Source organism: Daphnia pulicaria, chromosome 8, assembly GCF_021234035.1.
Source record: "Daphnia pulicaria isolate SC F1-1A chromosome 8, SC_F0-13Bv2, whole genome shotgun sequence".
NCBI classification, from domain to species: Eukaryota; Metazoa; Arthropoda; class Branchiopoda; order Diplostraca; family Daphniidae; genus Daphnia; species Daphnia pulicaria.
The window spans coordinates 13,070,329-13,084,975 of NC_060920.1; the positions used below are offsets into that span (position 1 = coordinate 13,070,329).

The 14,647-nt window shown below is 42.9% G+C and overlaps 1 protein-coding gene across 3 annotated transcripts in view; it reads left to right on the top strand.

The window, feature by feature from the left end:
• Nucleotides 1-14,647, top strand: part of LOC124310888 (netrin receptor UNC5C-like) — a 65,274-nt gene that overhangs the window by 30,533 nt on the left and 20,094 nt on the right. For 2 of the 3 annotated variants that reach the window (XM_046775016.1, XM_046775014.1), the window contains exons 3-4: nucleotides 10,603-10,727; nucleotides 11,441-11,806. In XM_046775016.1, coding sequence (XP_046630972.1) covers nucleotides 10,658-10,727; nucleotides 11,441-11,806 — 436 coding nt within the window. In that variant the 5' untranslated portion in view covers nucleotides 10,603-10,657. Of the gene's footprint in view, nucleotides 1-6,483; nucleotides 6,813-10,602; nucleotides 10,728-11,440; nucleotides 11,807-14,647 lie in introns of those variants that run through there. The other variant, XM_046775015.1, reaches the window with a different exon arrangement.

Below are 14,647 nucleotides of genomic sequence, written 5' to 3' on the forward strand. Positions count from 1 at the left end.
AATGCAATGTGAAAATTTCCCCGGAGTTTACCCCAGCGTTCGCACTATTCAAAATCAAATAAAGAAGTATGATTTTTCAGTTCCCGAAGGCACACTTAATGTGAAAGGTCTTAAACAATTTTTGATTTTGAACAACTTGCCTTTAACGGTGTGCATATGTGAAGATGCGACAGCAATAGTAGGCCGAAGGGAATATGATAGTGGGACCAACAGTGTAATGGGATTCAGCCTGCCGATGGAACCAAATGGTTTGCGCAACGCTAATTTGGCAAAGGTGAAAAACGCTGCAGATATCGTCCACCTGTTTGAAACTCTTCCTCGGGCGTCCGTTGTGGTCGTCGTTATGGCGCAACCCCTAGCTGATGTTCCCGGTTTACGCATTTGTAGTTTTGCTAGTGATAACCGATTCACTACGGAAGATGTGAAAGCGCGGAAAGCGACCATTGCAGCAGCTTTAGAAGCAGAAGGGATTTTTATGCTCTCCTATTCAGCGGATGGCGACGCAAGAGAGCTCAAAATGGAGCGACAAGACTTGGAGCTAGGGAAGAAACCTCCAAAAAGTATAACATTTCATCCGCTTCCAATAAAATGTTAAATTTACAATCAATATTTTACAGGGTGTAGTACAGAAGAGGCCTTTATGTATTCATTAAAAAAGTTATGGCCTTTTTGGGCCGCAAATCGTATTTGCCGAGGTATTTCGAATCAAGACACGATCCACGAAGGTACTACTTTTGTTAACGTTTTTATGCCCCAGTTTAAATAAAATCACAAAATTTTTTTGTATAGCTGCCAAAATGAGGGCCAGAATATTAAGGGCCGAAAAATTCTTGGCAATTGGCAATAAAATAGCTAGTGTTGCACATTTGAAATCCCTTTTACAGATGTTTGGTAAAGACGTTCATCTGTTGAAGCCGGAGGATTTAAACGCTAAAGACAAAATGAACTATGCTTCATGTGAGAGACTGTGCCAACCGCACGTTCGAAAGCTGTTGAAGGAAAATGTTCCCAGTAGGTTTATTGTACCTTGCCAGACTTTTTATAAGCAATCGTTACAATCAATAACGCTTCCTATTTGTGCGCATAGATTCTGAAGGAACACAGTTCTACCTCAAACTAATGCATTTTGTTACCTCGAGCTACCTCGATAAACAATTGGATCCGGAAGAAAGAATATACCGCATTTGGTTTGTCGTATTCAGTTTTCGTTTATGGCGCTACTGGATTTGCTGTGACAAAATGTACACACTCTCCGAGAATTTTGTAACTTTAAACTGTTACCTTTCGGCTGAGATCAATGCCCATTGCCTTGTGCTAGTTATTCTTGAGTTAACTGACCGACCAGAAGATTTCAAACCATGGCATATCAGCAGCCAGCCAGCGGAAAGTTACTTTAGGTTGGTTATTTTAATGCTTCCTTTACAACACTCCGTATTATAATCTATATTTTTGCAGGTCTGCTCGATCTCTTAGTTCCTCGGGGTCTACCCAAGTCAATTTTACAGCTAGGGACTGCTTTGTAACACGCTTTGCTAGGGTCGATGCACATAGTGCCCTAACTGCAAAAGGAGTAAAAGATGGTCTCAATTTCCCCAGGTTTACGCGTTCGTTTGAAGACACGCGAAGCCACCCAAGATTTACGATGCCAGGAATAGAGCAAATCAATGATGTCCTTTTAAGAGCACGAAACGATGCTGAGAATGCACTGGCTACTTTAGGTATATAAAATAGTGAAATTCTCAACGCTCTTGCACATACGTTGCCTATATCACAAATTTATTTAGGCTTACGTGCCAAAGGAAAGGATAAATTTGACTTCCCACATGATTTGAGTCAACAGCTCAATCCGACAAATGCCAAGAAGAAAAAAATAGTCCCCTCTACTGCAGGTCATCATCCTCGCAATTTGCATGGTTCCACGTTACTTGATGAATCCGACGATTGCGAGGCAACAGAAGCCACTACCGAGTCGCCTTCTACAATTCCGTCCGTACTGTCTACTCTACAAAGTGAGGTTCTTGAAGAGTCTTTGCTAGGAAAAGTCAACAATGCATCCTTCAAAACAGATTTTTCTGATGCGCACACCTCCAATCTAGAAGAAACGCGATACGCTCTGGTTACCAGTAATGCTGGTAACACAAGGACAGTTCTCAAACAAACCATCACCTGGCTTCTGGAAAATTCAGTAACAACACGCAGTTCCGAACGACTAATCCGCGTTAAGCAACCTGCAAGCACACCGGATTTACGGCATTTACACGTCACAACAGTAGAAAAAGCAGCCATCCAACAAGGCGATTGGTGTGTTTTTGAAACGATCGAAAGAGACGACTATCTCCTTGGTAGAATAGAAGTGTTAACTCATGTTAACGGAAGAACGAATGAGAGGTTTGTTTCTGAATGGAGGTGGGATGAAGCTGGGGAAAATTGCGATGTTCAGGCTCTTTGCTCTTGGTTTAACATCCAACGGTCTGATGGAACTGTCACAGGAAAAGTTGAGGAGACCGCAATGATAAGTAACGGGTATTTCCCGTGTAAATATTATGTATGCAGTGTCCCTATGCCTATTTTGGACGAAGAGAAGTCCCTTCGCTTGTCAGAATCGACAACCGATCAACTTAACCTTTTTTTGAATTTACTTGAGAAATAAAAAAAATTGGCAACCTAGCTTTAGCCTTATCATTTTCACCGTTTGTGCAAAGAAAATGGTAAACAGTGCAACAAGAAAGACAAAAAGGGGATAGTGCAACAAAAAAAAGGCAAAAAGAGAAAAAAGAAATAAAATAAAGACAAAAAAAGAACGAAATGAAAAAAAGGGCTAGGAGGGGTAAGAAAAAGGAAATAGGGGGAGTAGAGGTTTCGGAAGATAAACAAGGGGCGAGAAGCGCTAAAAATTACATATAAAAAGGGAAAAAAGGCACACCATTTTTTGTACTTTTTTGAGCTGCCGACCCCTCGAGCAGCACCGGATCGGCGACGCTTTACATTTTCCGTCGCTCATCCGTTTAATGTGCGGCAATGGCTGCGGTGGAGAATAAGAGATAAAGATCCACTTCTCGGTGAAGGATTTGTGCGAGTCGCTTGATGTCGCCATGCGAAAATTTGACGTCGGTCGCTGATGCGGAGATGATGCGCTAAGCCCCCGGCAGAGATAAAAAGATGAGACCCCCCTCGTCTTATTGTATTTCCACTTGCGATTAACTTGTCCCATCTCTCGTCTTTGATTGATCACTCCAGCATCCAACTCGTATATAACAAAAGCCAGCAGCCAGTACTCTTTTTGTTTATCGAAAGAAATGGTTCACGTTCTTTTGTCTTTTGCCAACGACGGAGTCGAATTACCCAATAAAGGAAACGACGACTCGATTTTCCCGCACTTCCTCTCTCGTCAATTTCACGACGTCGCCGTCGTCCGTTTCTCTTCGTTTGAAGCTATTCAAAATTATGATCAATGTCCGGAGGGGCTGATAAAGACTTAAAAAAAGAAAAGAAAAGAGCCAGAAGGACATTAAGTATCGCACTGCCTGTTCGCTGTTCGTAGTTAATCCGTCCGTTCGTCCTGTTGCTGTGTGGCAGGGGCCGTGCAGTCAGACGAGAATCTGTCAAAGAGAGAAACTAAAAAAGAAAAAGATAAAATTTGGTCTTTTATATTAGTCAAAACAGTCCACGCAACGTTCCTCATTGTGGTGAATAAGAGTCAACCCGTCAACCCAAGATACGAATCATTTCCCATTTCTTTTTTTCATTCTTCTCCCCTTCATTCCTGCCTAGCCAAATTCTGATTTAAAAAAACCGAAAGTCCTTTCCCTTCTGTTCTACCAAACAGCACCGCGATATCCATCCGACGTCACAAGTCCTTTCCCCCCCTACATCTACGCTGCTGCCGTATCATCTTGTGGTCGTGTCTATTGACTCAAGAGTTTAATAAAGTTGCTGGTTCTCGTCTACTGCAACGCCAGCCACACACACACACGACAGCTGAGAGAAAAAGGGATTGAAAAGGATTGAAAAGGATTGTGAAAAGACTGGAAATCGTCCACTTGATTCCCTTATCATCTTCTATTTTTATATAAGTCGACGGTCTTATTATGCGCACGAGAATAGAACATAACCGGCCGGCAGGATTTTCAAGTGCAACTTATTGTCTTGTCTGTATATTCTCTATACAATTCCATCACGCGGGTCGGGGTGTGTCTGCCTGCAAAGAAGGGCCGGCATCAAAGAAAAAACCAGTGCGTGATTCATCGTGTACAATGGGTGAGACTGTCTGATGGTAAAAGCCTCTTGAGTAGTCAACGATCCCGGCCGGCACTCGTTGAGTAGTTCAATGTGGACAGTGAGAGCATTGCCGAGTCTAAATGATAACGGGCGAGAGCCATCAGCAGAAAAGGGAGAAACGAGTTGAGATAAATAGAGATGAGGGATTCTGCTGCTGTTCAAACAGTCGACGGTTTTAGCCTTGCCCTTTTCTGCAAGGATAAGATCAGGATTGAATCGGCTGATGCTGAGAACTCGACCAGCAGCTGCCATGTTCTCTTAGTTCGTGCCCGCTGATCGACTTCATTTATTTATTGATCGCATTTATCACTTTGATTCGATTGTCCGGATATGAAACGCAGATTGAAAGTGGTGGCAGGGATGGAAGAACGCGAGAATACAAATCTGAGATCCATTACAAACAAATTTTAGAGTAACTTTGGTAACTGAATCCTCTCTGTACATTTTTCTACGCTAAAGGAACAGTTTCGTGTCAAGATCAAATTACTCACAGCTGCTTATTTGGGATTTAACGATCGATTCAATCGAGGCTCATCGCTCAACGAAAATTGACAGTTTGAAATTTAAAAAAAAAAATCTGATTCGGTGATGAGAGAAATGTGATCTGATCTAGAGGTCATCGAGACCCAACTTCTCCGATACGACGTGAATCTTTGAATGTCTTGCAGATGATTCATTCTTTCAAGATGTTGAGGCGATATCTCCATAAAATCTAGCCCAGCCCACCTTCAAAAAGGTAAAGGGAACAACAGCAACAAACGGTAAAGGCCATTACGAATGCAAATGGGTCGACGCTCTGCTGCCTCGTCGATTGTGCCGGGCACGGTCATTTACTTGCAAATTGGCCGAGATTTTTCGTTCCCTTTGGAAGAAATTGGGTCCATCGTTCAACAGATGCAACATGACAGGCTCACGCATATCTGTGCATAGAAGACAATGTTGTTGTTGTTGTCTAATGGAGTCAGTGTGTATACCGTTCGGAGTTTGTAGCGAGCAGGAGCGCAGCAGGTGTTTGAAACGACCTGGATAGGTGGCGCCCCATCTGAGATCGACCCAGCCCCATCTCCTCTTATTCAGTTCACTTGCGTTTCCCGGCCGCGTGAAAGGAGAAAGTTGATTTATTTACGATATCGTCTCTGATTCTTGTTTTCTTCTCTCCTTTGAATAATATCAAAATTAAAAGTAGGAGATTTCCCGCCCATGACGTCGTGCGTAATTCTTCCCTCCATACAATTCCCTATTCTCTCTCTCTTATTCTTTTTATCGTTTTCAATTAGTTCATTAAAAGCAACAACAACAAAACATTGCCGTCAGATGAACTTTTGTGCTGTTGCATATTACTGAGACTATACCTTCTTTGTTTCGTTTCCCGATCCAATCTAAAAGGTTCACGAAACATAAATCAAAACTGACTGGAGACTGCTGCCGTTGTTGTTGTGGGCCTGTCGGGAGGAGAATAGGCGGAGGTGATGCAAGTCTGTGGGTAATTTTCGTCGTCGAGTTTCTTCTTGGTTATAATTCACGTGAACGGGGGGAAATAGTTGGGAGAAAACCTGGAGACGTTGGTCTTATTGTGTTGTGTCGTATTGTCTCATAAATCAATGACGATCGTTACCGATCATCACTGCAACTATTTATAGACCTTTCCTATTGAGCTTGCAGTCATTGGTAAGTCGATAAAAATGATGGCAGTGTGTTTGATTCTTTTATTACATTGAGTTGCCGTAAGAAATGATTGGGTGAAATCGGGCATCGCTTTGCTATCGACCGTTCTATCGAAAACTGATCAATCCATCACAATCGCAATCAAAAGTGACACGTTTGGACGTGGTGATGATTGGTCTGATGTCGTCCAAACCTGTTGAATTGTTGATTATACGCCAACCACGGCAACTACTGAATTTCTTCACCGTGTAATCACCAAATCGCTTAAAGTTTTAAGCCACTGGCCATGGGAAAGAAAAAGATCAGCAAAGTTTTGAACAAGACATAAAAAGATTTACATTGGTTTGTGTAACAGACGGTAACTTTTTTCTTCTTCTTTTTGTTGGTGTAAAAATGAGAGGACTGCATGTAAATTGGTTCTTTTATTTGGCTCCACCTCTTTCAGCTCAATTTCCACCACCTGCCGCTAGAGGCGCTGCTCTGAGGGAAAAAAAAGATGAGAGGTGATGGAGAGAAAAGAAAGGCGCCATGATTTGATGCGTTTGGCTCAGTTGTCCCCTGACTCTTGTTCTCGTCAGACGTGCGTTTCTTTACTGCTCGCTGTGGTGTGTCTACTCGACGGATAAACTCTCGACTCCCGAAAGTTGCACGTGTTTCTCATTACTTTGTTTCATCAAACAGTTTTTCTGAACTTTGAATTCGATCCACCAATTCGTTTCAATTTTGGGTGGTTTAAGTTTAACTTGTGTTTTTGGTTCAGTGAAACCGGCTCTTTGACTCCCACGGATTATTATTCAATTGGCGCCCAAAAGTGGATTTACACGTCGTCGTTTCGTGATTGAAACCTTTTTTTCATTTGGTGGCCACAGGTCAGTGTCGTTTTTCTTTTTGGGCGTTTTTCGTTTGTTTTTGGTCATCTTGTGGTATTCTGGTTCCCCTGTTTTTCTTTCTTTCCATTTTCTCTATTTGGTTAATGGGAAATTTATTCAGTTTTCCACAGCAGCAGCAGCAGGTGTGGGAGTTGCCTTAGACATGCACATTTGTAACATGTACTTGCGTGTTGCGTCAGTTTCGTAAGCACCTCAGCCCCCTTCAAAATTTTGTCCGGTTGCGTTTGTTAAAATATTCGAATTGGCACAGACATTGTTTGACATGTTACGTAAAAACGATAGGCCAAGTGGTAGTCTTTTCATTTTCGACGTCGTTAATATTTACCATCTCGACATTGTCCCACGGCATGAAACCACCTCCAACAATATTTTCAAAAAACGAATGTTTCCCCCTTTCATTTTACGTGAAATTGCATTTGAAAACGTTCGCATCAGTCGACCGCCAATTAATCGGCGCCCAAAGAAAAAATGTCGCCGTCTTGTCTCATCATTTTTCGGGTAGTCAAATAAAAAAGGAGCAGCTCAGCAGGTCTCACATGTCTGCCGAGTGTATCTCTTCCTTCCTTTTTTTTGGCGTGTCGTCTTTTTGAAGTGCAACTGACGACAACCCACCGGTATCCTCACTCCCCCCCACTATACCATTGGCTCCTAACTTCCCTTTTACCCTCGCGCCGTCGCGACTGACTATTTCAGTGTCTCATCTTTTAGGAGGGGCATCACCTTTCACTTAAAGGCATACACGAAAACATTGTTGACCCCAAAACTAATAAAAACGAGAAGAAGGAAAGGCAATTCTCGGAGTACAGTCAGTAGTAAGTGAAGTAGTAGTAGTGGGGAGGACAAGGAAAAAAGGAGAGACTAAATAGTTGGGAAAAGGAGGACGTCATCAGCTCTTCAAACAGTAGAGTCCCAATGGGAAATAGAGAGAAGACCACAATTATACTCGTCTATGAGTTTTCTTATTCTTTATAAGAGAATTGGGTGGTGGGGGCTGATGTTGAGGAGGTCCTCTAGTTTGAAGAAGATGGAAGATTTCAACGCTCGAACACGGTAGTATTATATCCCTCGGGTTCCATCTGACATCCAGGAAAATCCTCTCCCTGTTGAAAAGAAGAAATCTCAGCTTTTAGTTTAACCTCCTCCGAAAAGATGCCTATCAAGTTCTCCCCATATCAGCTCCCTCGACCTCTATAGATCCAACATGTTTTGGGAATCTTTTCTTCCCTCTTTTCTTTCTTTGGGTTTGTTGTTGTTGTTATCCTTTGTGAAGAGGCTCCACAAGGCGTCATCACCAATTTCCAATTTCTTTTATTCACTTTTTTTACGGTCTGATCAATTCGCTCATTGAATCATCGACCTAATTGGGCAACGAATTCCTTCCTTTTAACCCAATAGGCTCCCAAATATATCGTTAACGATGTTATTTATTGTCCACCTGGTCTCCCACAAAAGATGCCAAGTTAAAAAAAAAGGGGCCATGTGAAAACTGGCAAACCCTCGCGAAGGAGAAACCTTATTTTTTTGAACTACCGAATAGAGAACAAACAAAAATGTTTACATCACTATCCCCTACCCTGTGTATACAATTGGGGAATTTGATCTTTTTCCTGTTTTTTTCTTTTTCACTTGATTTAAAGTGTCGAGTTACTTGACGCCAGCCAAACTACAACTCTTCCTCGTTCGTTTGTTTGAAAAACTTCTTTGAAAGGCTTCGCCAATACGGTGGAACTTGTTCAAAGGGTTAGTGCATCACGTCACGACACCACAAGGTGAACCGATTTGGGGTGCCCTGTAATTAGTTAATCAACGTCCAACAGCTGAAACAGTAGAAGAATGGTAATTTCTTCTTGTTGTTTGTTTGAGAGCGACGTCGTCTGCGATGTTTTGGATTGAAATTGGTCCACTCGTTTCCATTTGTTTCATCTTCATTTTTTTTTTTTAAGTTGTAACATTGAAAATTTTAAATGTGTAACTTTTTAAAAAGCCCTTCGCATGACTCGTCCATTTTCCCCGTTTTAAACCAAAGACTCGAGGGGCTACCAAAAGATAGTAATTATAGGACGTGAGTTCTTTTTCTCCCCCTATACCTGAGCTACCAGTTGTCTGATTGGTCGTCGACTATTTTGTGTGTTCGCCTTCCTTTCTTTTGCCTTTTTGACCATTTTCGGGACCGGCTGCTGCTGCTGCTGGAGATGCCAGTCGAGCGCCGCTTGTTTGACTGTTGGCTGCCAAATTACAAGGCAAAACAGTTCGGCGCTCTTATTTCTTTTTCTCTTCTCGGGTGGAGGAGGCGGTGAAGTTGAGGGAAGTTGTTAGAAAGAGCCCAGGAAAAAAAAAAGGGTTTATCTCTATAATCAGCCCCCCTTTGGTTTTCCTTATTTGCGCCATCTTTTTCTACTTAATACCTTTGCAGTCGACAAGACTCTATACACTCGAAAGTTTTTCTTTAGTTTTGAACTTCTGCAGACATTCCCGCCCACCTTTGACTTTGGCTCCTCTCCCTGGTGATTGTTGGTTGCGTCATTTTTATGTATTCAGCAGATTCTTGTACTTTTGGTTAAAATGAGAAAAAGTCGGAAGAGCCTGTAAATTTGAGGCTGAAAAAAAGGCAACAGTTGAATCTTTTGACGTTTCTTCTCGTTCTACTCGGGAAAATGTTTCAATGATGACGGGATAAAATACATAAGCATTTTCGTCGAGCTGATTTCATTAAAAGACAAGAAACAAGAATAGGAAGAAGAAGTTGAGAAGGAAAAACCAACTTGTAGTCGAATGGGGGGAAGAATAGAATCAATTTGGGTTGGATAATTTTGTGGGACACACACACACAAAGCAACAGAAGAGCCAAGAAATGGGTTTTTGAAAAAGAAAACGTGAGCGTTCAACGCAGCGGGCGGTTCTTCTCCGCGTTTCCACCGACGACGACCGCCACGGGAAGAAGTTGCGGTCTTCCTCTCCCTTTTTTTACATGTTGTTGTTGTTGTTGTTGTATTTTACCCTCTAGCTGATTTTGTACAGCCTATATACGAACGAGGAGTACTGTGTAATCAGACAATTTATTTATTTATACTTTTGTGTGTGCGGGTCTTCCATAAAGTTGATAAGGACCAGGCACTCGGCTCCTGTGTGTGTGTGTGTGTGTTTATAAACGACTGACGTCCTGCTGTTGATCATCGTAAAATAAAATAAAAAAAGAGAAAAGAAACAACAGGAAAAGAGAAAATGGTAAAATGAACCTCCTCGTCGTAACGCCCTCCCCTACAAAAATAACTCGGCATTTTATTATGAGGCGCTTTATAATAATGCACTGTGGATAGAGGGGGATTTCGGTTGACTGGACTAGCTGTGGTGGGTGGACTCTGAGCCGAGTAGACACACGTCGTTTTCAATGTCAAAATATTTTAAAGAAATTGAAGACGAAGAAAACCCAAGTTGAAGGTAGACGAAGGAAACGAATCGTGTGGTCTGCCACTACCTTTTTTTCCTTTTTCTTTTCTGTCGACAAAAGAAATTGAAAAATCCTTTTTCCTAACTAACTCGATTTTATACTAACCGACACCGATGCCGTCGTCCGTCTTAATGAAGCACGCTTTTCATGTGTGTGTTTGTCGATTTGCGGTTGCTGGTGAACTCGTTCGTGAACACCTTCGGTTTTTCAACAGTTGAATTATATTACGCAATACTCTGCCATTCTTTGTGTTGCCTTTTTCAATTTTCATTTGCTGAATGGAAGATTTAATTAATGTTTTGATTTCCTTTTCAATTTCAGGTCGATTATGTTCTTGTAGTGGCTGGATCCGCTGCAGTCGCCGAATCATCCCGAGATGCATCGCTCACGTCTGCTCCACCTGCTGCTCCCTCTCCTCTTTGCTGTGGCCATGGCAACCGACGATGGTATTTATTGGTTCATCTTCTCTCCCGTTTTAATGAAACAAAATGGCAACAGGTCGGCCAAATGAAAAAAAGTGCCATTCTGTCGAGATATTGGCCCTTTTTTCATATTTGTTTGGTTAGGTTGAATGATTAAACTTTTATTAATGGGCGTGAAAGGGAAGCATTGAACGGTGAAACAAAGGCCCAGTTACGGTAAACTGCAGGTGGATAAGGTATAAGAAAAGTGGCTGATGTTGTTGGAGATTATAGTAGAGTCGCTCAGTGCGATTGTTCGGTGGTCCGTTCAGTCAACCCGCCCCCCTGTAGGAGTTGGATGGAATGGGGGGGGGGAGAATACGTGGGAATAGCTCGTTAGGTCTAGTTAGTACTCTCATCGGTATTTTCATTCTTAACAGTATCTCCAATATTCTCTTGTTTATTTACGTCGTGTGGCTAAGAGAGAGAGGCGAAAGGATAAAAAGTCCAGGATGGAAGAAGAAACAACTAGAAAAAAAAAGGAAAAATGAGACTCCCCACCTGGACACTTTCTCTGTTCCTTTGCCATATGTCTAGTCGGTTGGTTTTCAAATTACAAATTTCAGCAAGGGTTTTAGAATTTTGTTGCTGCCGGGATGATTGGGAATAGCGGTGCCTAATTGAAATCAAGTTGTCTGAATACTTTAATAATTAGCTTTCAACTAATTGACAATTTCTCATTTCCAAAAAATGAAAAGGTGGATCCTTATTGGAGGATCCTCTGGCCACTGGTCGTCCGGGATCGGACTCGAGAGCCCCGCTCTTCCTGGAAGAACCCGAGGACGCGTACGTGGTCAAGAGCAAAGTGGGAACGCTCTCGTGCCGTGCCGCTCACGCACTCCAACTCTATTTCGTCTGCAACGGCGAGGCGGTGAGGACCAAGCACCACTCGGCTCACGAGTTTGTCGATCCCATGACGGGCATCCGCCAGCTGGAAGTCAAGGTGGACGTCAGCCGCAACGACGTCGAGGAATACTTTGGATTGGACGGATACGGTTGCGAGTGTATCGCTTGGTCTTCCTTCGGGCAAGTCAAGTCCCGCCGAGCCAAAGTCATCGTCGCATGTGAGTCACACCACTACCACCTTTTTGTTTTTCTTCTTCTTCCGTCGCTTCTCTTTTTCTCCCGTTTCGTTATTTCCCGCGCGTATTTTTATGGCATCTACTGGTGATGAATGGCGTTAGTTGAGTCAATTCAAATTGTATTGCATTTGAGATAATGTCGGTGTGGGGGGCTATTTGACGCATTGCCGCGTTCAACGCGATCCGATGCGGTTGTCTAGGCGACACGAGTGGAGAAAATTGAAGAAGAAAAGGGAAACTGGGAAAGGGAACAAGTTCTGTCCCCTTGGCGACATCCATCCAGCCGCGATGGCATCAGCCATGTCCCTCTCGGTTCTCTTGCGTGCAGTGAATCCTCCTTGGCGTTTAATATCCATCCGACTCCCACAAAGAGTTATGGCGAGAATGTACCGATGGGGGGAATAAACGGAGGAGGAGGAAGAAGAAAGTTCGGGAGCGATGCTGCGTCTGGTTGTTGTTGTTGTATTGTTTCTGATTTATGTCCCGTATCCCGGCAACGACGACGAGACCCAGTCTGAGCGATGATGACGAATGTCGTCGTTATACGTCTGTAATTCGATTCAATTGTTCCTGTTTGTCTTTTGTGGGTGGAGGAGTTTTACTTGGAGTTTGTCGAATTCTTTGACGGTTGAAAGGACCCGGGAAAGCATTTGGTCGTCTTTGATCCGTTCTCCGATTTCGACACAATGGGTCAGTGCAGGGGAAGAAGAAGAAGTGGAGCTGCTTCTACCATCAGGCCATTGATATCATGGCATTAGACATTCAAGCGAGAGTTAAGGCTTTACGAACCAGCGGCTCGAACCCCGAATTAATGTTGTCTCGTCCTCCTTCTCGTCTTTCCCTCAAAGTTCTGACCAAAGAAAAGAAAATGAAGCGGAAGAAAAACCGTTGTGTGAAATTTTAGACGGAAGAAATGATGATCCGGCTGTTGGATTAAGCCATACAAGCTCGGCCGTCTTTTTCTCCCATCGTTTAATCGGAAGCTATACGTCCCCTTGTCTCCAGTTGAGAGTTGCAATGAACTCTGTTGTTGTTGTTGTCCGGCTCTGCTGAAATGGGACTCTTAAAATCATTGTGTCGATCGATGGGGTGTTGCAACAACAGCTACTCCTTTTGTATACGTCGTAAATTCGAATGTAAATCTCAACCGCACGCGAGCCACGGTCATTTCGTCTCTCGTTTAATTTGGGCGTCAACGACACGAAACGCTTTTAATTTTTGTTTTTCTCCCGGACCAACTTCTTTTCCCCGTGTCTCGGTAGAAATGTCTTGGCATTCTTCGACGACGAATTTCAATCAGGTTGCCTCACCTTTGATTCAATCAACCTGATGAATCTCATGATAAACGTTTTTGTTTTCTTTTGGGTTTCTGCATTTTAATTTTCTGATTGAATTAAGATAGAAATGGAATTTGACCGCGGTTATTTGCAATGGGGAGAAATCGATGATGTCACTAACTGTGTGATCGCATTACAGTCAGGGAATAGGGCACGACGGGGCTTCGGTGATAATGAGCTAAAAAGAGGCAGGTGGATATTTCGGTGCCGGCGTTTCCATGACGACGCCTTGTCAAATGATTGTATTTGAATAGGACTTGGTGACTCATGGCGTTTACAAGACAAACAACAAGTTGCTACTGCCTTTTCCCTGATAAATTTTGAAATTCTCGCCGTAATCCCAACATGGATTTTTGAAATGGCAGTCGTAAACTGTTGACGTTTGAAATTCAAATCTTTTTTTAGATAATGTGATGGACTATTTACGACGCTACGGATTGCTAAATTCAGAAAAATGTGTGCCATTTCGACTTTATTTGTTGAGTTTATTTCTTCATCCTGGAAATGTTGATTCTCTTATCGTCTTTTTCCGTTCTACATTCGTTTGGTCGCGTTCGGTCACGCTCCCAACATTTTCTTTTGGGGGGAAGAGGCCGAAGAAAAGGGGAGGTTTCCGAGGGCGTCTGCTATCGACTGGTGAAGTTGACAGATGTTTAATGGGCGCGACAGCTGAGTCGGACGCCTGGCATTTCTATACACGCAAAGGACTGGATTTTTCTTGGCAATTTTTTTATTTCGGTTACAAGTTTGCTGATAGTCTCTAAAGAAAAAATGACCCCGGCGATTCGTTCAAGGAAAGTTGTTTTTCGACTCTGAAAATCAGACTCGCGCAATTCTTATTCGACGTTGAAAAGGGAAAATTCCATTTTTCACGCAGCTGTTTCAGCGCAGACGCGGTGGTGGGGGTGGTTCACGCACCTTTGTTTTGGAACAGGTACCGGCTACACACGGCACTGGTTTCTACAGAGACGCACGGTCGCGCCTTGATGAATATTAATTATAGAGACAGGGGAGAGAAACCCTATAGAGACACGGTTGGGGGGTTCAAAAAGGACGGAGGAAACGGCGTGTCAATTTTTCTTCTTTTGAGATTTTTACATTTTGCCGTCGCCCATTTCCTTTTGGAGATGTGACGTTCGATTCTTTTGTTTTTCTTCGACAACTTTTTCACCGTGACCAACAATTCTGTAGTTATTCCCACTCGTTCGACGAGTCTCTTGATCGACAGAAGACAACTCGGCCTAACAATAAATCGACCCCACCTTGCATTTCGCCTTACGGCGATGCTATAGTTCCGCTCGGCGACTGTTTTGATTGATCCGATTCTGGTCTCGCGAGTATCAATCTTGTGGAATCGTCTTCGGTTGCCTTTCCTTGATTGAATCGCTTGTCATCGAATGGAGCTCATCATCAAGGTTTTTTGATATTGTGCGACTGACACACACAACACATTTCGATCCGATTATTAGTTAGTTGCTCCTTTTAT